This window comes from Rhipicephalus sanguineus, chromosome 1 (assembly GCF_013339695.2).
Source record: "Rhipicephalus sanguineus isolate Rsan-2018 chromosome 1, BIME_Rsan_1.4, whole genome shotgun sequence".
In the NCBI taxonomy this organism is placed as follows: Eukaryota; Metazoa; Arthropoda; class Arachnida; order Ixodida; family Ixodidae; genus Rhipicephalus; species Rhipicephalus sanguineus.
Genome location: NC_051176.1, coordinates 36,043,634 through 36,067,629, shown reverse-complemented (window position 1 = coordinate 36,067,629; position 23,996 = coordinate 36,043,634). Strand labels below are relative to the sequence as shown.

Sequence of the window (23,996 nt, the reverse complement as noted above, 5' to 3'; positions counted from 1 at the left end):
TCAATCTGAGATTCTCATTATTGTATAATTGTTAATGCACTAGAAGGCATCCAAAATCGCACAGCTCATTTCATTGTCGCTAATTATTCCCGTACTGCTAGTATCTCATCAATAAAAACTTCTCTAGACCTTCCTACCCTTTCTAAGAGGAGGAAGCAGGCCCACCTATGCCTCGTCCTCAATATTTTTTCTTCATGAATCCTGAAATAAAACGGGCACTGTTCTCGCCACCTTCTTACGTTTCATCTCGCATCGGCCATAAGTTCAAAGTTCATGTGCCATTCTGCCATACCAACATGTACTTCCGCTCCTACGTGCCGAAGACTTCATCCGAATGGAACCACCTTCCTGCCTCCATCGCCAGCAACCGTGATCATGCATCATTCAAGACTGTCATTTCTAACTTGTAACACCGCTCCTCTCTGTGACGCCGCAAATCGCATTGAGAGTATTTAAATAAATAAATAAATAAATAAATAAATAAATAAATAAATAAATAAATAAATAAAGTTGACTAGCCGGAATTCCTGATGCCCTCTCCATTTCATTGAATCCTGTCTTCCTGCTGACCGCGTACTGTTATTACGCCTGATTTTGACTCGACGGTTCTTTTCGTCGTCCTAAGTGCACACACATCAGCATCGATGAACAGCTTACCATAATCAAGACGTACGCGCTGTCCTCCTTTTCGTCCATCCTGAGCAGGATTCCAGAGAAGCTTCCGTTTGGCAACTATTTCCTTGCTGTATATATAGTTATCAGCAATAGATACGCCAGTTCCCTTCAGTTTCTCACAGTTTTTGTTATTTTTTATTTTTCTCTGGAATGGTAAAGCTTCTGAATAAAAGGTCGCGGCTTGGTCTGCCGCTTCCCGATCTTGTGTATTCGTTCAAATGTGCGCGGAGTTACGTTCAGCTGTTCTTCGAATAAATCGGTGAACACCTTTGTAGATAGTTCTTCTGTTGTGTCCTTTCCGCCCTCCGGAATTCCGAAAACCATAAGATTATTTCGTCGGCTTCTGTCTTCAAGTGACACAAGCCTATCGTGCAGCGTTCTTACAGTCCCGTTCAGGGTTTTGTTTGTCTTATTCAACTCTGCTATCACTTTGCATTGGCCCTTGACAACATGTACCACTTTCTCAACGTGTTTTATTCTTTCGTCCAACGTGGCTAAATCAATTTTTCTGGTATCTTGCTCTTCAAGCAGTTCTTTCAAAAGCGCTGGCGTGTTAGGACCTGGATTCGTTTCGATGTCACCAGACAGCAACACACATAGAGACGCGAATGAGAGATAAAGCACTTTCGGGCACGGCAGCACTGCAATGAAATCATTATCGTTCTTGTAAGCATAGCACGATAGAAACCAACCTGTTCAAGGAACAGAAGACGAGTTACAGGTTATATGGCTGATAGGCGCCGTAGTGGAGGGCTCCGGTAATTTCGACCACCTGGGATTCTTTAACGTGCACCTAAATCTAAGCACACGGGCCTCAAGCATTTTTGCCGGCATCGAAAATGCGGCCGGGATTCGATCCCGCGACCTGCGGGTCAGCAGTCGAGCACAATAACCACTACACTACCGCGGTGGGTACTTCTTCATGCTTTATCGAACGGCAGAGGTCTGGTATGCCGCTTTCTGATTTTTGCTGCCGCAAGTGTTGTCGACGACGGGCGACCTGATGGTCACACTCCGCGAATAATGAGCCGGTTAATCATTTCGCTTTCAAAGGCGCCGATTGAAGCGCATGCACGCGCGCGCAGTGCGTTTCAGAAACCGCATTCTCAAAGCCCCCTTTTAAACGCTAAAAGGTACCTAACTTTCGGTGCAAGGCAACACCTATTTAGATGCACTGGAAGCAAGGCGACTTGCTAGGGCTACCGCGCATGCACAGACCCTGACACTGCTTTTTCACCGGCGCGCTCCGCCGACGAGCGGCCACCATTTCGTCGCTCCGAATTATTTTGTGGACAACTGTACATGTCTAGCACCTCGCCCAAGGAGCGGTTGGTGTGCTATTTTATGCTGTGTGCTTGGAAGAAAAACAGCGTCAAGATGGGAAAAACAAGATAATCGCACTATCCAAGCGCCGACATACAAGTGAGCGCGGCTTATGGCGGCAGGAAAATACAAGATGAAAAGGCGAAGCAACAATATCTATGACCTAGTTATCAGCACAACAACAGAACACCGTCATCAGCCCGCGTCGAAGCAACGCCAACTAGCTCGACAAGTATGCCGTCTCCTTCTGATGAAGTAATGCCGGCGATTCGCGTTGCAGGCGGAGCCCGACGAATGGTTTAAAGAGGCCAGCATGGACGCACTGCGGGTCCGAACGTAAAGCGGAGCAAACATCTATAGAGAGTTGGCTAGGAACGATGAACAACCACTTGCTGCTATTAGAAGCGTATTTGGGGGGATAAAGTGCCAATCGCGCGAAGCACGGTGAGAAGCCTAACGGTGGAATGCGTGGAAAGGGCTTGTCGAAGATCTCGATAGCCGTCTCTTATGGACAAGACACGCAATCTACCGAAGCAGCCAAGTCAACGAGCTCTTGAGCCGAAAACATTGAAGGAGTGGCGCCGACGCAGGTCATGTCACTTGATATATGCGACCGAGAGAGGGTATCCCCGTAGGTGTGTCTACGTCCAGACCCATGCACAACTCTCACGTCAGTCTCGTAACTGGAGAGCCCAGCGGAAAATGCGGCTAGGTGGATCACAGCCAAGATCAGAACCGGAAACTACGTTGAATAGACAGCGGTAAAGGTGGAATCGAAATATTCTAAAGGCAAAAGGATTCCTTTTCGGTGATGAAGTAAAATTTCACGTTTGTTAGCGTCTGACTTGCGGTCGCTACTACATATTTGTCATATCCACCCTATTTCTGATATCCAGTTTTACGCCGCTAGAGTCAATGCGAACACCCGTACGAGCCGTTGAATCCAAATAAAGCACTACGCCGCACGGTCATCGCCGTTACGCAGTCAAAAACGCAGAAAATGAAGTGAAATATTTGATCGCACACGATAGTCATGCGAGACGAGGCATAACCGGCGTGCCACTGCATGGCACAGTAGAGTAGAAGACAATTCAGAACTGATATCTCTCGTATATGGACCAATCGAGAGCTGATTTCCTCATGACGTCACGTGAACAAACTACTGGCGTCACGAATTGTGCCGAAAAGACGGTAAACACAAGAGGAGAAAAACGCATTCGTTATTCGCTAACGAATAACGCTTTGCATTTTCAGAGGTTTGCTTAGCGGTCCTTCAAGCTCGATCAGGGGCCAGCGTCAGTAAAGCCTAACTTTGTTCTTGTTCTCTTCAGGTGCATGGCTATCTTCACCGTCACGCGATCGCTACGTTTTTACTCAACCCTACTTGTGTGTCCTGTATAATGCCCGCTAATTCTAAAATTTATTTTCATTTTTTTCTCCTCCGTTAAGGCTTTCCCGTGTCCACTTCCTATTTCTGCGCTTTCGGATGAAGCTGTTCATTACACGGAGTCCATTTCTTCCTGCTAATTGCACTAGTATTTCTGCTCTGTTCATCCTAGAATCGTTCTCGTACAGTCGCCGTTTGCTTCTGCTCCTTCCTGCTCAATCCTACTTTCGCATTAACAATAGCTACGGCATACTGGTTTGCACATTCTACATCGTTACTGCAATATCATCATAAAACGGTTCTACTTCCACGTCGTCGTAGCTGGAAGTTGTGTCATTTAAAGTTTATATGACCAATTTAGCTTTGCCGCGCTTGCTACTCTTTGATTGGTGCTGTACATTTGATTAATGGAGTTCTCAATATTGTTTGTTAAGAACCCTGCGCCGGGCTCTGTCTTCTCAGGGAGCACAGTGCACCCTAAGAGAAAAAAAGAGTATGTGTGACTCTTTTCGGAGAGTTCTGACTTGCCACGTATACGACTACCTTTAAACAGGCGCGGTGGCTCTCTTGGTGGGTCAGGGTCGGCGCGCTCTAGGAGAGTACTCTGACCCTCTAGCAAGAGTGGAAGGACTCTTTTCGGTAAGAGTCAGACGACTCTTACCGGTAACACTCCTACGGGGGTCAAATGACACACACCGAAGCGTCAAGCGACTCCACGAGTATTTTAGGTTACTGAATTGATCCATGCTCTGCTTTTGCGTGACTACCGTTAGAAATAGTGAAGTATTCATTTTAAGCAAGTCCAATAATACTTGCCGTTGTGGCCAGCGACTGCAAAGAAAGAATAGTTCAGTTTTAGCATTATTTTAAAAAGGCTCGCCAAAACAACACACCTTTCCCAGCAGAGTAATATAGAAAGCGCGAAAAGATGGTCTGTGATTTCCAATTAAGCAGTTGAGGTATTCCTTACTTACGTGCTTGTATGAGTATAGTCAACTAATATGTGCGACTGTGATGTGCATAGTGTCATGTAGTGCATAATAAACTGCCAAAATCGGCATCATGTTTCCATATTTATTCCTTATGATTATGAATAAAATCAAAAAGTGGTGACGGCTGGAGGCATCAGACTTGCGACTTGCTCCTGTTCATTGTGAGCAGCCATGAAAAATTGTATCTGAAAAGCAGAACATGATGTTGTGATGAGAAAACGGAATTGCAGTAAAAGTCTGCAAAACCTACACAATAAGTACATATATAATGAAGGCTCACAACAAAATAAATGCAAACAGGCATGGTGAGGAACGAAGTTTTTTCCTGTCATTGTGTAAAACACAACATGCAAATAGTAGCTTTTGAAATACGTCATTTCGCGACAAACATGCAGCACAAGATGATGTGAGCCTCTTTTAAACAACAAAGGAAATTGGTTTAGGCACCTTTGCGTGGGTGCCACTCACCTCTTTTCCTACGTCGCGTTGTCCAACCAAAGGAAATGTAGAACCGACTGCCTCGTTGACAGTGCGAACGCCGTTCTTGATTTTCCAATCACGAGTGGTGAGGCGCCAGACCATGGCGGCACCTTCGTTTCCCCGAGTGCAGCTGTCCACTGGAGTGAAGAGGTGGGAGAAGCGATCTTGGATTCTGGGAATAACCAACACACAAACACTGATTATTTGTAGTTAAAACCACCCTTTGTTCAACACATCGTTACTGTAGAGGGTCACGGTGCCGTGTCCCTCTTTTGAATCTTCTTTCTCTTAGTGTTTAACAGAGGGCGTACCATTTAGCCAAGCTAGTGTTCGCATAGGCGTGCGCAGGGTTCCCCTTCAGGGGGGGGTGGGAGGGGTGAAGGTTCATCGCGGCGCCCCCTTCCCTATTAAGTCAATGTATGGGGGCAGACTCTGCGCCCCCCTCTTCTTAGGTGACTAGGGGGGGGGGCATGTGTGCGGCCACCCCCATGCTCCCCCCTCCCCTCTGTGTACGCCTATTGTCCGGATGCAGTGAATTTTTGCACCCGACGCTGCGTTACCATTCTGACCGCCGTGGTCAACTGCTGGTCACTAAGGGTGTAATTGTCAGTGTCGGAGGTCGTGGCTGAGGTTTCCTGTTATGGCTAGTTGTTGAGAGAAAACACCCTACAGAGCCTGTCCATGAGGCCATCCTCCAGGACGAGCTCATAACAGAAACATGCTTGGTGCATGTAAGAAAAAAAGGAGATGGACGAGTTCGAGGCCTCTGATCGTATGGAGGTGTGGCCGAGTTTGCTGGGTGACAGTGCTTCAGAGCCACTTTTGAGGCGTGATATTACCATACTGCCTTAATTTTTTGAGACGCCTCCAACCTCCGAGTGTCTGAGTTGTCGACTGACTTCGAATTCTGAGACTAATATATCTGAGCGCTTTCATGGCTGCGGTTCTTGTGAGTTGGGTCGCCCAGCCACCCTTAGGAAGGAAAGAACTTCTGCCTCAACACGTCGCCCCCAAAGGCGCCTTCGCACATCTCGTAGTTCAGTAGGGTTGAGAGCTGGGCTAGTTGGTGACATATCATTTTAACGTATGGTGTAGTAGCGCAAATTTGACGGGGACAAAGAGGACAAGAGTGTCGTGTTTCTTCTTGTCCTCTTCGTCGCCGTCGAATTTGCGCTACTACGCCATATGTTAAAATGATATCACGTGTCCAAGACGTGCGGAGGCGGGGAATCCGTGGAGGACAGGAGTCACAGAAGTATGTGCTTATTGTTTATTACTTTGTTATAAAAGCGCATAACAAACACTTCAACCACAATTGATGTGAGCCCGACATGACGCCTGAATATGATTTTTTTTTAAGATTTTCAAGTACAGCGTCGTTCTGTGGTAGAATACTTGACTGCCACGCAGAATGTCTGGGTTCGATTCCGGCTCGCGTCGTGATGTTTTATTCCTTGTGTCACCGGCACCGGATTTTCTATGACACAGGCTACTTAACGCTGCCGCTTCAAGACTGCCAGTCTATTAAGGCACTCCTGGGTTGATGTAGACAGTGAATCACATATGGTGCATACCCGTACTCTACGGGCCGAGGTATGCGGCTATGCGCCCTACGTGAATGCGAGAAACGGCTTCATGACGTACGTGGCAGGCACGTCACGTTACTCATATCACAATCTGTCCATTACAGTCGCCATACACTCATGCCCTCCAATGCCAATTTTGGTATATGTCAAGTTAAGGAGGCGACCATGAGGGCGCGCCCAGACGTAGGCGGATAGATAGATAGATAGATAGATAGATAGATAGATAGATAGATAGATAGATAGATAGATAGATAGATAGATAGATAGATAGATAGATAGATAGATAGATAGATAGATAGATAGATAGATAGATAGATAGATAGATAGATAGATAGATAGATAGATAGATAGATAGATAGAAACGGTTATAGTGTTCAGGGTTCGCTAAAAAATGCTTCGCACTTAAAAAAACTGCTGCGAACCGCAGAATGAGTTAAGGTGGGTGTACAAAGTACGGCCAAGTTTGTTTTTTACCTCGGAAACTGTTATGAGATCACAACAGCTAATTTTGGTGGCGTAGTTGTCCACCGCCACCAGGGTCACAAAGCTATCGCGCACAAAGTGAAAAGAAATACCGTTAGATCGGCATTTGAATCCGGGCCCTCTGCGGGGCAGTCGAGTATTCTACCACAGAGCCACGCCGGTGCTTGAAACTTCTTCGCAAAAATTCCCTACACAGGCGTCATGTCGGGCAAGGAATCACGTTAACAGATGTAATACAGCGTGTAAGAAGAGTAAAATAATGCCAGGCGTCACACATTGCGAACTGCGCCACGAGTGGGTTGTTCAAAGCTTAACAACCATTACAAAAGGCTCAGCGATAATTTTTCATCGGAGCCACAGTATCATCACCATCTGCATAATAGCTCAACAACGCGTTGTGGGTACCTGGCTTCTCTGTAGATTAATTATGGTATAGTGGTTAGATTGATACTTCCCTACTTCGCAAAATTATGATAATTTATGGCGTAGTGAGTACCTTGAGACTGTACTTGCAGTAGCCGCACCAAGAGAGTTTAAAACGGGCTCTAGAAAAGCCGTTACTCCAGCTTTCGCTCTGACTGTGGTGCGTGTTCCGCGCAGGCCCGTTTTTTTTTCTTTTTTTATATTTTACCGGATTTATTAATGTTATCACAGCTTACCAACAAGGGTGAACTGCTAGGAAACTTTTTTATGAAATTATTCCAGAAGTACAACTACCGCATACATTTGCTCAAATTTTTGGTCAGTGATTCAAACGTTTCTGTTTACATGAATCTACCGGAAAAGACAATTTTGCAGTGATTCGCAGGATGCTTTCAGTTCTCACCTGCCATGCCGCGGGTGCAGCCAGCTTGCATGTTTTGGCACCACCATGAACCGAGTAGCTTTCGCGGAAGCTGTTTCGTGCTCCCAGTGTGAAGCTTTTCATTTTGTGTAATCTAGAGATAAGTCTTATGAGTCCCGGTGGTTGTCCACCAATATTCAACACGCGATAATTTAGCAGGCCTAAATTTGCATTTATAGACCAAGTGCAATCAGGTGTGTCCCCATTTCACGACACACGTATATTTTCTTAAGTCATCCGATTTCTCTCACCGAATGAACGTTCGAACATGGAAGGAAAGCTCGGAACACGCCACGCGTCTACGAAGTCGAAAAGACTGGTTTTGCAGATGAGTTTCTAGATAACCGGCAACGCACGGTTCACTTCAGAGCACAAGCATACAAAACGATCACTTTTACGCTTAGCTCCGCACTGTGACTCATATCATGACTTGTCCCTGTCACGAAGTGAAGACGCTTCGTGACACGGGCGCCGGAACGTAACACTGTCGGCAGCAGCTTACACTTCCAGAATGTTCTGGTGAAATAAACTTTGACTTTGACTTAATGTCGTCCTCCGTATTCCAACGCACATAAGTTCTCCATTATTTTTTAAGATCATTAGCTGCAGCGAACATGCATATTTAGTTGAACAACAAGACGTCTTGTGAAGACGTGAAAACATTCTGACGGTCAAAAGCCCGTTTTAGAGGGCAGCGCGATACTGTACCCCGGGCGACGGCTGTGTGTATTATCGCTTCCTTCTTGGCTATCCTGCAATTCGAGTCACGATGTCGGAAAGAATGTGGGAAGTCCGCAGGCTAGGCCGAATTCGTCGAAGCGACAAACGTGCTTCCTCGAGAGACGAATTCCTGCCTGCACGGCTGCGCGTCACGCTCGTGCTCTTGACGCGCTTTAAAGTCATATTTTGAGGGCTTTTACCAGAGGGAGCACCACAACTACTCTATACTTGAACTTTTACGACGCTAATGCACGGAATAACGCCTGCAGGAGAAGACTAGTAACGCTTTGTGTGCGCCTCCCTTTTTGCACAGAAGCTAGTGCAGTGCGCGTTTTTGGATAACAGCCCTCATTTTACAGCGAAAGCTCTTATCAGATCCAAACGGCAGTGGGGTAGTGAGCAATATCGCGAGAAATAAGATGTGATGAAAGAAACAAAAAATACCCAGGATCGAATGGGGTTTGAACCCGGGCCCTCTACGTGGCAGTCGAGTATTCCACCACAGAACCACGCTAGTGCTTAAACCTCGTTTGCAAAAAAGAACCTATACAGGAGTCATGTCGGGCAAGGAATCTCGCTAACATGTGTAATATAGCGTGGCAGAAGAGTAAAATAACAACCGGGCGTTACACAATGCTAACTGCGCAACGAGTGTGTGCTTTAAAGCTTCCCACCCACTACAAAATGCTCTACCATAATTCTTCATCGTCATCAGTCACATGCACCATCAACAAAATGCACATAATGCCTTACAAGTGTGTAGCGGTACCTCGCTTATCCGCAGAAAGACGAGTAACGGCATAGTGGGTGCTTCCCTACTTCACAAAAATTATTATTTGTGGCGTTTTTGATACCTTGCATGTGTACTCGTATTAGTTTTCCCAAGAGAATTTAGAACGGGCTCTAGAAAGGCCGCTCTTCCAGCTTTCGCTGTGACTGTGCTGCGCGCTCCGCGCAGGCCTGTCGTGTTTTGCCGAGAGCCCGGGCTTCTCATGCGCAGTGGAGGGCGCGGAAAAGAGGCCCAAAATGTAGGCATACGCGGTGCCTTGAGTTTAATTATTTAAACAACAGCCACTTTAAATTCGACAAAACGCGTAGCGTGGTTATCCTGGCAAGATCCCGTGTTTTGTGCTTCCTTCGCAGTGCGGCACAGTCTAAGTGTGGCGTTGAGAAAATCCCTCATTGCTCATCAAAGAGCCCGAAACTCACGAAGGCTCTGAGAAGAGTCTGCGTCACCTTGTCTGCTGTGCCAGCGGCCATCGTGCTAGAGTTTGAACCCGTCTTTGTTGCCTATCTTCATATTTTTTTCGTGTTCTCTGGATCACGCTGAATAAGGCCGGCTGCTGTGATGTAACAAGAACAGCTTCAATTGGCGTAATTCTTGGCGTAGTGGGTATTTTTGTACTGTGGGACCTCTTCACAACATTATAACTTTATGACCGTGGAAGCAATGAATACCGTACCTTGAGTAGGTACGGTATGAGAATAATTCTAAAGGAAGAATACTGGAGGCGTTAAACTGACGGTAAACTGAATATGTACAAGACCAGTTACACAACTGTAAACGATTGCAAGGATTTCTCTCGCTCTGATCGTACACATGCTTATGCTGACTACGACCGATCGGTAATAGGGGTCGCGTGGGCTCCACATCGTGAACTGTTGAATATAGCGTTCGCATAGAACGCTGTTTCGGCCCAGGGTTCACCCTGCTTACGGCTCACGGTGAAAACGCGCTCGCAGAATCGACCTGATGTCTGCCGCAACGGCAGGGAAGGGACCACGCTCGGTCCGTCCATTCTGTGTAGCACGGACGATGGCGATTGCCATCGTGGACCACACATAGTTTTTGCTGTCTTCTATCCAAGTCGTCATCCTCAGTTTCAAAATGGCAGTATGCAGGGCTGGGCAAGTAGTTTCGATGTGAGAGTGAGCAACTGGGCGTGTTGGTATTGCATGATTCGAAATAGCAGGCGCAAAGAAGACGACGGACGAAAAGGGAGCCACACACACAGGGCACCTCCAGGTGCCCTCTGTGTGTGTCCGTCGTCCGTCGTCTTGTTTGCGCCTACTATTTCGAATCAAGCAGCTTCCTTCTTGCCTTCGCTACCCCTCCTACAGACGCTGTCGCCTCCTAGCTACTTATTTCTTCACACGTGGACAATGCCAACACTAAGCGTTGAGCCTACCAGGATTTCGCGCTTTTCGGCTGCACGCTGTTACCTCCGGTTGCGCAGCCAAAAATGCGTAAGACGAAGTGAAATCAGTTGATCGCGGGCGATAGTCATGCGAGACGAGGCAGAACGGGCGTGCGACTGCATGGCAAAACAGGGTAGGCGACAACTGACATCCATCGTTTATTCATTCATTCATTTAAGAAAATACTGCCAGTCTGAATGCCAGACTTTGGGCAGACGTGAGCGGTACATTGAACATGACAATTTGCAGGAAGTACAAAACTGCAAAAGAAATGTTGAACGGATTGTACTGCAGTAAAGAGAGTATTAAGCATTTAGGAGAAAAACGCGACGAAGAAACGGCTAAGTTTGTCCTTGGACAGTTCAGCACGCATGGCCGAAGTCTGAGGTTTACAACAAAATTTTGGCATAATTTCAGGTTGCAATTGCGGTTCAGACGTAGATAGCGCTGAAGCATCTAGCACGTCCTGCGCTGGGCCCTCCCTAGGTTGAGTTTCGTGCTGTACAGCTCCGTCCTCACAGTTCGCGTTCAGATGCCGTTGCCCAGCACAGGCCTGTTGGTCATGTTCACTCCTACCTCGTGGGCAGGCCTGTGCTTCTGCCACAGCATCCGGAGGCGCGTCAGGTGCGGTGAAATTAGGGCGCAGGTGTTCTTGATGTCGCCTGCAGAGTCGATCATCCCGCTCTGTGACATCAGCGATGTGGTCGCCCGACGTAGTAGCCACTGTCACAGGAACCCAGAGGGGACCGTCTCGAAAGTTTCTCGCATAGGCGGGGTCCCCTGCTTGCGCAATCGGCGTCGGGTGGATGTTCTTCTCATGCGCTACCTTCTGCTTTAACTGCCTTGTCAGGACTCTGGACCTCATGTCGGGATGCACGCTGCCTTCAGCTTGCGTCCCATCATCAATCGGCCGGTGAGCATCACGTGGTCTCATGCGGCTGCGGCGTTGATCTGTAGTTCAGAATGATGCGGGCAAGCTGGCAGTCGAAGCTTCCACCCACTGCCTTCTACAGCTTCGCCTTGATTGTTTGTACTACCCGCTCGCAGCACCATTCCATGCCGGGTGATAGGGTGGCGTCAACACACGCTTAATGCCATTTCGCTGGAGGAATTTCTTGAAACTGGCACTTACGAATGCTGACCCATTACCCGACACGATTACGGCCGGCAACCCATGGGTACTAAAGATGGTCCGCAAGTATGGAATGGCGGCATCTGCCGATGGTGTGGTCACAGGAACGACGTCTAACCATTTTGAATACGCATCAGTCACAATCAGCAAGTACCGATTCCTTAAAGGCCCGGCAAAGTGAATGTGAATTCGCGACCACGGCCTCTCTGGGAACCGCCACGGCGTCATTGCTACTGGCCGCGCGGCTCTCTGGTTCTCCTGGCACACGCGGCACCGACGCACTGTATTAGTGATATCTTCATTCAGGGTAGACCACCACACATGGCTACGAGCCACCGCTTTCATTTTTGAAATACCAGCATGGACTTGATGGAGCACATGCAGCATTTGCACGGCAGTAGGAACCACCACGCGTGAGTCTAGAAGGATGCAATTTTCTTGCACGCTCATTTGCGTACTCCGATGGGCATACGGTTTTAGCACAGGTTCCCGCAGCTCTTTCCTAGCCTACAGTGCTTCACGAAACTTTGCCAGCACATGATCTTTGGAGGTCGCCTCAGTCACAGCAGACGGCACGAAGACCTTGGAATACGCAGCCTGGAGCATGAACTCGTCTGCCGGCTGCTCGACGGTGTGTTCAGAAACAGGCAGCGGCAGTCGACTCAAACAGTCAGAGTTCGCGATGCTCGATCCGGGTCTGTACTTAATTAATCTTGGAGCTGTAAGCGGCCAGCATCAGTGACCAGCGCAGCACTCGCGGCGAGCATTTCTCAGGCAGAGGTTTGTCAGGGCCGAGCAAGCAAAGCAAAGGCTTGTGACCGGTGGCCGCCTAGAACTGTCGTCCCCATACATACTGCCTAAACTTGGTCACTCTGCACACGACAGCGAGAGCTTCTTTGTCCAAATGGCTGTAGTTGCGCTCAGCTGACGCGAGACTCCTCGACGCAAAAGCCACCAGCCGTTCAGTGCCGTATTCATCGCGGTGACGCATCGCAGATCAGCACCAGGGGCTTCTTGCGATCGTAGTGCACCAGAACTGCTGCCGATGCGTGTAGCTCCTTGCTCTACCGAAAAGCTTGTTCTTGGGCGTTTCCCCACACCCATGGTGCCTTGGTTCCAAGCAGTTGGTTTAGAGGATGCAACACGTTGGATAAATCGGGTAGGAACCTCCGGTTCACTAGTTTAAGGCAGCTGTGCAGTGACTTGACGTCACTTGGTCTGGGCGCTGTTTGTACAGCCTCAGTTTCCTTTGGATTTGGGTGGAACCCCGCAGACGTAACGACATGGCCCAGGTATTCGACTTGTGGGGCAAGGAACACACACTTGTTCATCTTCAGCTTCAGTCCAACCTCCTTAAGGCGGCCTAGCACTCGGGCCAGGTTTGCCAAGTGATCCTGGTCGCTGCGTCCCGTCACCAAAACGTCATCGAAATACACAACAACGTGTCTCAGCCCATGCAGAAGGTTGTCAATTTCCCCCTAGAATATCGAAGGCGCTGAGGTTACACCGAATGGTAAGCGGGTGTACTGGTACAAGCCTCTCGGTGTGTTGATCTTTACCAGCTTAGTTGACTCATCAGCAAGCTGAACTTGTAAATAGGCATTCTTCACGTCGAGTTTGCTGAATTCCTCTCCACCGCTTAGCTTGGCGAACAAGTCCCCAAGACGAGGTATCGGGTAATTATCTGGTACACTCACGGGATTAACTATGACCTTGAAATCCTCGCAGATAAGAATGTTCCCGTTGCGTTTCAATATGGGCACTATCGGCGCGGTCCACTCGGAGGTCTTCACAGGTCGCAGCTCACCTGCGCGTTCCATGCAGAGCAGCTCTTCATTGACACGATCGAGCATCACGAAAGTAACAGGGCGAAGTTTGAAAAACTTGGGCCAGGAATTATCCTGGAGGGTGATCTTTGCAGCGATGCCCTTGGATGTCCCCAGCTCATCATCGAAAACATTGCGGTACTCAGTAATAACATCCTGAACTGACGAAACTTCGTTCACACCTATCGCGCTGCACAGTTCAATCCCCTGTCCTTTCACCCAGCCCCGCCCCATGAGGGATGGGCAGCGGCTGGAGACGACGTATAGCAGTTCGTCGCACTCGTGACTGCCAAGCCGTACGGAGGGTCCCTTGGACAGGAGTCAGCTCACCAGAATTGCTTCTCAATAGGATCATTGACGGTTACAAGCGTGCAGAGTGAAACTTGCGCCGAAAGGTGTCCTCCGAGACAACGGACACACTCGCACCCGTGTCAAGTTCCATCAGCAGCGAAATTCCATTCACAGAAACTTCGAGACGGAACGGCTGAATGCCACCAGTCCCTTTCAGCTTCCACATTTCGCGCACTTGGGGCGCATCCAGTCGCTTTTCAGTTCCGGCACACACGATGTCGTTCACGGCGTGCACTGATTTTTTCTTCTCAGACGGTGGCGCCGGTCCTTTGGTGTTGGCAACATTTTGCTTCCCCTACACACACGAGAAAGATGGCCCTTGAGCTTACAGTTGTACCACACACTATTCAGGTGACGGCACAGCGTCGCCCGATGCTCGCCGACGCGGCGAAAGCACACAACGGAAGTTTCTTCCCGCCTCAGCTTCGAGGAACCACGTGACGCAGCATTGGTCGGCGCGACGAAAGGCGCGGGCACCATCGAAATCACCCGCCTATCCTTGCTCGTCACCCCTATCGTAAAAAAGGTTTTCTTCGCCATGTGTAGCGTCAAGTCCGGCTGCAACAGCCGTGTCTGGCCCCGCCACGGTTGTCTAGTGGTTATGGCGCTCGGCTGCTGACCCGAAGGTCGCGGGATCGAATCCCGGCAGCGGCGGCTGCATTTTCGATTGAGGCGAAAATGTTTGACGCTCGTGTACTTAGATTTAGGTCACGTTAAAGAACCCTAGGTGGTCGAAATTTGCAGAGCCCTCCACTACGGCGTCTCTCATAATCATATCGTGGTTTTGGGACGTTAAACCCGAGATATTATTATTATTCTTTAACAGTCGTGTCTGCACAGCTTCGTCGTTAATGCCTGCTACGATGCGCTTCTTTCTCGAAATGCACCGTTGGCTTGCTTGCTTGCTTGCAGTGCTCTTTGACCCGTAGTGGTCGAATAAGAGGCGCTGAATACGGGCAGAGGTGCATCGCCAGCCACGCCGCCAAGTATTACACCAGCCGGTAAATCCTCCGCGATTATGCAGTCATACACGTCCCCTTGATGCAGCCATTTTTGGAAAAACGGTCAACACGAGCGAGCCGCTGGGTGTTATGAGCCGTGCGGCGCTGCTGAGGAATAAAAAAAAAAGAAGACACGCGCTTTCAGCATGAGACCCGCTCAGCGGCCCAACGAAAGATGCTAGGCTTCGATTTTTGCTGGTAATTTCACTCTGGCCTAACATCCTCTAAACGTTTTACTTCTGCGAAAGGAATCCTTCAATCGATTAAGAATCAAAGTTAAAGTGGAAATTACAAATACAATTTTTCTGCAAAAAGTGTTCATCACGACTGTACATTCACATGACGTCTTTAATAGCTTTCAAGTGAGCTTCCTGCGCTTCGTAAAACACGTGAATAATTTTACGAAATTCCGAATAAATGTCATGTATAATCTTTTCAGCAGCTACGGATACGTCGAGGTACAGCACTGAAGACGTCTCAGCCTTCTTTGCATCGTCGCGGCTGCAAATACACGCCTAAACTATACGAATGCGGACTGTCACACAGACACAAGAATGAATAGACGCAATGGAGTCTTGACATGTCACTAGTATAACGCACTTTTAACCGTGAACATTGCAGCAGTCAAGCCGGTGAGGACAACTTTATTGGGCCTGTGGCCCCAAACCTGTGGCCCCAACCTGTGGCCCCCAAAGCAATGAACACTCCGTGTATAATAACGGCGGTGACCGCGGTCGTCGATAATGTGCTCTGTGGGCGAAACACGTCGGCATTCATGCGTGCGCTAGCATTATCACTGGTGCTGGCGCAAGTTCCAGAATAAACTGAACCGCACGTGTTGTGCGCAGAATGCGATAACAACATGGGAAAACACTCGAGAATGTTCGACGGCATTCAGGCATGGCCTGGGCCTTCCGATAAGACGAGTATCAGTTTGAGCCTGTGAAACGCTTTCACAATGAAAAGAGAAACATGTGCCATCAGTATTAAAATGAATGCATGAGCCAGGCCTCAATTAAATTACACGGAAATAGAATTGATTGTTTATATTGTTATCTCTCATGTCGACCAACACATGTGCCTGATTTACGGGTACCGCTGCCATTTCTGAGCATGCGCAGATGAGTTTTCTATGTACCTGTCTTTCGCCACAGTGCGGCACTAAGTCAATAGTCCTCATTTCGCGTCTATGGTTCTCTTGTGCTTGAATCCTTCACGATGGATCCCTACGAAATATGTCAATTTTGCATCTTTTTGGAATTTCTGAATTCGTAGTCAAAGAAGTTCGTTGGTTCCCCTAGCCGTTCTAGCCCAGGTTCCGTTTCTAGCCACAGAGGACTAATTGGGCTAAGCGATAGCGGGAGAATAATCCACTCACGGGCACATATCTTGAACAAAGCAGGTGCAGTGCGAACGAAAACGTCGTCGACAAAGGAACACAGAAATGACATGCTGACTTCTAACTGCTTCATTTGAAAACGCACACACAGCCAACTTCTATACACAAGCACTTAAAGGGACACTAAAGGCAAATATTAAGTCGATGTTGATTGTTGAAATAGCGGTCCAGAAACCTCGTAGCGCTGCTTTTGTGCCAAGGAAGTGCTTATTTTGAAATAAAATCACGTTTTTAGTGGTCCGCATCGCGTTAGCGCGCTTCAAATCTCCCGCCTGAAAATACGACTCTCCTACGTCACTGCTGCCATGCCCAACGTTGCCTGCTTTTACTGCGCGGCCGCCGACACTAGTAGCAGCCGAGCGGAAGTAGCGGGACCCACAGTAGCAACAACGGCGCTGCGGCAAAGACTTGCTCGGATGGGCACATTCAAAGCCGTCACCAAGTTGCGGTTGGTCTCGTAATCCTCAGTACGAAAGTGCAGCGAGCACACGCGCAGAGGTTTTGACTGTTTAGCACACTGGCGCAATGGCATGACACTAAGCCACTTCGAGCGTAAGGGTTCATTCCGCGGCACCCAGTGAAAAGACACACCGGTTTCCTTGCTGCAGCACTGGCGTTGTGCACCATTCGGGCATCCGGCAATATCACACGCATGCGGCATTTTGTCGAACTGTCTGTCAGAGCGACCTTCACGAGCACGCAAAACACGCACGGCAGTACGCGATCCCGAAACTACCACTGAGACGGGCGAGGCACAGCTCGGCGAAAACGGAACCTTTGAACCACGCGCGCCGTTCCCCATGGCAACGCCACGGAGGTTTTGTTTTCCATGAATCAAGCGGAAACGAACAAACAGCATTTTATTACGTCTTTTGATGCTCGGAATGTTCTTTTTTTACTGCTGCTAGTTTGATTACTAGTGATTTATTGTAGGCCGACTTCCCTACGTCATCGGGATCACTTCGAAAATGTCCCACTCGTGGCGCTCGTCATGTGATACATTTAGCTTAATTTCTCGGTAAGTAGGGCACTGCTGTTGATAATATTGCCGTTTTAGAAGTTGTCATACATTGGGCTTTCACTCTAACATAAATTGTTATTTGCCTTTAGTGTCCCTTTAATATCAAAAAGGAGGCATCAAAAGCAACTAAACAGAAACTACATTTCTTAAACTTTAAGATTCAAACTAAGGTGAAATTGGTGCATGTTAAACAAACCCAGGTTGACAGATTTATCTGGAGCCTTCTGCTATTGACCTCCAGATCTAACAGAGTCGACACCTAGCCGCGAATGGACGAAGCCCCTAAGTGTGGATGCCGGTAGCTCGTCGTCGCTCCAGCAGCAGCGTGTTTTGTGTACTGTAATAATAATAATAATAATAATAATAATAATAATAATAATAATAATAATAATAATAATAATAATAATAATAATAATAATGTCTGTGTGTTTACCTGCCAAAACGGCAATATGATTATGAGACACGCCGTAGTGGAGGGCTCCGGAAATTTCGTCCACCGCGGGTCCTTAAAGTGCACCTAAATCTAAGTACGCGAGCCTCCAGCATTTCGCCTCGATGGAATTGTGACCACCGCATCCGGGTTCGAACCCGCAAATTTCGAGTCAGTATCCGAGCACCGTGACCACTGTACCACCGTTGTGGCCTCTGTTGCGGCAGAAAGTCACGTCTTGCGATGCAAACGTGTTGCTGTTCTTGTTCTCATGACGTTACTTTTATTTAAGCACGATTGGAGTAGCTTAAGGTTGTGTCACAAGTAGTGTGCATGTCTGGTTTGCGTTCCTGAACGGTTTTCGCTCTTCTGCAGCTGCTGCTCGCAGTGGTCCTGGTGGCAGCTGGAGCGAGCGCAGGTTCATCGAAGCAGCATATCCCTGCTGCTTCGGGGGCTCGCGTCTTGCAGAAGCGTGCCTCTACAGGATCACGAGCCACAGGCCCAGCGGGCGAGTGGTGGAAGGTTTGGTGGCAGAACTACATACCAGAGGTCACCGACCCCACAGCAGTGCCACACCTGACAACGCCAACGCCTGAAGAATACGGACCGGAGCCGAGGTATGTTTGACGGAGCGCACACCAACTTCGAAACGAAACTCAACTGTTTCGTCACGGATGAAAAGGAAGGTATTCCTTGTTTCCACTGGATTACATCGCGCGAAGCCACCTTGGAGGCAAAAGGAGCCTTCATTTCCTCTACAAAAGCACCACGATGCATTTTTCTTGACAAAATCGTGCGAAGAAGGCGCTGCGTTACTAGCACTTTCTGTTCGGCACTGGCGCTTTGCTTCTTTGAAGCGATATCGCGATCAATTCTGCCTTATCACTGTTCAAATTAACAGCATTCTTGCCGCTGATTTCTGAAAAGATATCGTGCGCCATTGGACGTATGTGACTAGTAGTAGACTGGGCAACCTCCGCTCATTTGTTGGCAGTGTATACACTGAGGATGCTACTTGCATAGATGGCGAAACGTCTATGTTATTTTGTAATTACTTGTAGAGTTAAGTTGGAGTAAATGTTTTAGAATCGTAACCTGAAAAGTCAAGCAAGCGACCTAAGTTTATCTGCATAATATGGTTACTGATAAAAGTGCTCCACCAGCGAAACGTGGCAACAAACTGAACAAGAAATTACCTATAACTGCACTTACATTGTGAGCAAAATGCTGCAGAAAACAAGGGTAACTGCGCTGTTATCCTTAAAAAGCGCGCTTGTCCTAAAAGCAGGGCTGGACAAAGATACCTTGCAACTGGATCATAATAAGATACAAGATGCTCAGGAAATGAGCGTTTGAGATACGAGATACTTCCGCTATTACTGCGTCCGATACGATACTTTTCATTCGCAAACCTGGTATTATAGATCTATATAATGCAACAGCAAACGCGTATGCACAGAAATGTTTGCTTGCAAATATCTTAAATCCGACCAACCTTGCTTCATTTGAACGAAATGTCTCTGTTTTAACGTTTTGTCATCCTTGCTCGAAGTATAATATTTTGATTCAAAAACAATTTATTGGGGTTGCTTTACCAGCTCAATATAGAATCTCTATACGCTGCGCTGTCAGCTGTTTTTTTCCGGCCACTTTGTAGTGGATGAGTGCCGCTGCTCTCCTCATCGACCAGCTAGCAGGTCATCACCTAATTACGTCAATAGGAGGCCTCTATAGGAGGCCCTCGTCGATAAGAAGCGAATACCACTGCAAAGTTTTACTTTGCCCGCAAACGTATTACCACATACGCAACGCCGGGTCACAGGACAGCTGTCCAGCATCAACAGCGCTGCTACGTACATCTTCGGTGATGCATCATGTACACGAACAACATACAGTTGAAATGACCTCTTATATTCTACTTATCTGCTGGCGCAAAGCGTTCGTTAGCGACATATTCATTAACGTGCCATTCATTTACGATTTTCTTGCAAGAGAAAACTGCTGCACCATCAGAATATTTCGTACGTACTGCAGTGGCAGAATACGTTGCAGGATACCGTCGCTGTTGATACTACTGCCACTTATAGCTCCGACTGGCAGATGATTTGCAATAGTAGGAAATATAAGGGCGAGCTAAAAAAAAGATATAAGTATATACAAGTAAAATAGAAAGGTGGCTCTACACACCACATCGAAATAGGATACAGACGGCACCACTAATAGGTATGACACTTAAGCTTAATGTGCTCTCAACTCACCTGCCAAGGCTAGGTCACAAAAATTTTTGTGTCCGTCAAAAATAACTTCGGAGGACTTGTGCGGACGCTCGGGAGAAAAACGGACTGTCTGGTCTGATAACGTTGCTCGAATCCCCTTCCTAACATCTCTAACATGTGTCATTATATTTTTTGCATTACTGTAATGGAAACTTCGAGTGTGCTATTATGTTTTCCTTATTAAGTAACGAAGTCATGCGAATATGAATAAATTTTTCTAAACCTTTAGAAAACACTTGCCAAATGAATATAGGTCTCGTGAGCCTCCCCTTTTCCGAGCAGTAGTGCTACGGACGTCGCCGACTTCTTCATACGTGACGTCATCTTACATCACGGGGGTGTAAGACGTCATTTTACATCACACCGAGGTCGTTGCTTTTTATCGTCCAATCTCACCGACGACTGACTTCGTTATTGTGCAGGAATGCACGACCGTCACCAAACGAACGGTGAGTTCTGAAGGTACGCAGCGAACAGGGAACTACAGCTTGTCGCAGCCGCTACGGACGATAGCGCAGCCTTGGTCCCACTTGCCATCGGCGCCATCACAGATAGCGCCCACGCATTCGCGTGCGCCGCGTAAAAACGAAAACGACACTAGTTTGCCGCAGCCGCAGAAGCGTTGGTCGCTAAATTGTCGCCAACAACGCGACTGTGGATGGCGACGACGCCTTTCTGAAGGCCCGTGGCCAACCCGGCGTCACACGCGGTGGTAAACCCGAATACGCATGAAGCGTTTCGCTTTCGTCTCCTGTACAGTTCCTGTCACAATACGGTTCACGGTGATGGCGAAGGGGACAACGCCGCCTTGATTCGGTTGTTAGCGATCGCGGTTTTCGCTTCTTTGCGCCGCAGACTTGCGGGACTCCGCGCTGGGTGCGCTCCGAGGATCGTCTGAAATAACAGGGTTGCGCCAAATATGACCGAGTTGGATGCTGCCATTTGCCATAGAGTCTGCCAGAGCTGGATGCTGCCATTAAACAATGAGTATGCTTGCCGGGAACCGAGAGCACGTCCGAGATATCCGATTTTTCGAATTAGCGACCTTTTATAACACCTCGTGCCATGACAGCGCTGGCTATTTTCTCTTTCCTGCGCTGTATGGAGGAGAACCAACCTTGACTTCAGAGGCGCTCCTTCCCATCCCTGCCCAGCTGTCGACAGCGCATGCTCGCCACGCCATTACTACACAGCCGAAAAGACGCGTCAGATTGCCTTCAGACATAATATCGCCAATTTGGCAGACGGCACATGCACGTGAAACGCACGCCCTTTGCCGGCCTTGTTTCTTCAGGGCACGCATTTTCTCTTAAAGGGGCCCTGCAACAATTTTTCAGCATGGTCCGTAAACGCTGCCGACTGGTAGTCCATGCTCGTGGGAACATGTGAGCCAAATATTATAGCGCACCACGTGGCCTCGAATTTACAATTAATTCTCAAAGTCAGCTAGAAATCGCTCACTCTTCTCTCGACAAATGACGCCATAAGCTCGAATGGGCGCGCCATAGACCCAAAATCCACGGCCATTGGCTGATTTGAGCATCGTGACCTGCATAGTTACCGCGGCGTCCGCGGGATGAAGCGACATGCCCGCGCACTCGCTCGCGATCACATTGAAAGAAACCAGCGTGCTCGAAGAAAAAAAAAACAAAAGACAGTGCCCAAGGTCATGACGCTCGCTGGCGAACTGGCGTATCTTCTTACCCCCTTGTCATCCCTCTCCCCCGTGTAGCTTTCAGTGCTCTCGTTAGTACGAAATGAGACAGAAAGCGCTCAATGCATGCGACAAATCCCTATAACTCTGCTCGTATATCACGGAGTGTACAAAGTTTTTTTGCCGGAGTCCATTCGTGAGGCAATCAGTTCGTTTACTGAAGCCATTCAGTGATTACTTGGAATAGTGTTACAAGACCCCTTTGACCTGAAAGTGCCCTCCTCCTGCAGCTCTCACTTACCTCTCCGTCTCCAACATAATTTCACCGATTTCAGACGGTGCATCAACGCTTGCGCATAGGATGGTAAACGCGCTTGCGTCTTCGTCAATCCTCAGCAGCACACAAACCATTACTTCGCGGCCTCCGACATGTCACCGATTTCACAGACAAGGCCACCAGGAAGAATACTCATTAGCTTGCTGTACCACCAAAAAGAAAAAAAAGCTCTCTCCAGCCAATGAAAAGTGCTACTGTTCAGGCTATGCTTGCGTTCCCATTTATGAATTCTAATTTAGAATTATAGAAACAGCGCAGCATACTTGGTACTTCGGGCATTACAGAGATCGACAGCCACTAATAATGCGAGAACGAGCACAATCTCGTCCTAGCAGACCTCCTGCACACAGGCCTCCTCCAGAGAGTGCAGAGAACGTCACTTCGGTCTCGATTTTGATTGCATAAATTAGCTGTCTTAATGAACATGATATGAAATACTTATGTCTTAATTGGTAATGTTTTAATAGCACGACATAAAATACTCAGGTTTAATTAGAAAGGTTTTATTTAGTATGGCAGTAATTATCATCATGAGTTGTAAGGCGCTCGGCCGGAGCTAATCTCAGAGGCCGCGGTGCTGATTATTCTAAAGGATACTTAGTGCAGACATTAAACGCTTGAAAACGAATTAAAACAGCCCGTACCTCTAAAAAAAATATCGTTCGTGAAAGTTTCTGACACTTTTCTGGCATGGGTGCACTTCTGCACTCAGTGGAACGACAAACAAATGGAAGAAGATGCCTCTAGTTTGAAGGCACCACCCACCTTTGTCGACCGCCCTTGACGTGACGCCGCGTTGCATCGTAACGATTGGAACGCAGCGCGCGCTGAGGGATGGATTTGACCTTTTCGTACTGTTAAATCGTTCAAAAGGGGGTATCACGATAACTCGGAAAGATTCCGAGTTTCGCCAAAGTCGGGCCATCCTGCATACCACCCCAGCTCTTATGGTAACCGGAAATAGTTGCCGAATTTCAGTATCTACTTACACTGATAATTCCCCGACCACTAGACGCAAGATTTAAATTTTTGTTTTAAAACATACGTTTTTTTCGCGTCTCGTGCAACGTTCGATAACACAATTTCTTAAGCACGCTCAATCATGCTCAGCAGATGACGTCTCAGTTGTATGTGTGATAAAAATGTTGCCACTTGTGATTTCCTATTTGAATTCTTCGAAAAAATCGGTGGTCCTTCACCTCTCTACATAAGTTAGCATCGACACCTTCGCGAGAGTGCATAATGAGATGGGGCATCATGTCTCAAGGCATTATCCTCGAATTTGTGGAATTTTTGAACTCTTTCAACCTCAACGGCAGAATATGATTTCAGGACACCCACCTCAACAGCAGGAATACAGTCGACATAGTTGTTGCGCGAGGAGGGTCTTGTCTAACAGCTACATCGACTCGTTGATGTTTCTACAGTTGCAGTAAAAACACTCCGGTGGGCTGTTGTAAATAACGTCAGGTTCCCTCTGTGCTTAAATTTCTTACGCATTTTCCCAAATGTGCTGTAGCTTCAATTACCGCTGCAATTACCGAGCGTGCTGATGTCATCACAGCACTTATATTTCAACATTAAAGAACGCAAAAGAAGAAGAGTAGGACTATATTTATATTGAATGAACACTCATCGCCGTTTATTTCTTTTTTTCTTCACACGAGTAGCAATGAATACTGCACAGAGTTTGGGACGTAAAACGCAAAACTTATTATTATTATTATTGTTTGGGAACTCGAGGTATTTAAATAATATAGCTGCGCTAAAGATTGCCAAGCCGTTCAACTATTAATACCGTATTTGACTAGCATAATGTATTGCAGATATCGTGACTCGCAGATGTATCTTGCTTCACATATAAAGGGACACTAAAGTGA

The 23,996-nt window shown here is 47.7% G+C and overlaps 1 protein-coding gene across 1 annotated transcript in view; it reads left to right on the top strand.

Moving 5' to 3' along the window:
• LOC119380888 (basic proline-rich protein) overlaps positions 1-23,996 on the top strand; it is a 188,822-nt gene that overhangs the window by 53,691 nt on the left and 111,135 nt on the right. The window contains exon 2 of the mRNA XM_049412809.1: positions 18,225-18,466. Coding sequence (XP_049268766.1) covers positions 18,225-18,466 — 242 coding nt within the window. The remainder of the gene's footprint in view (positions 1-18,224; positions 18,467-23,996) is intronic.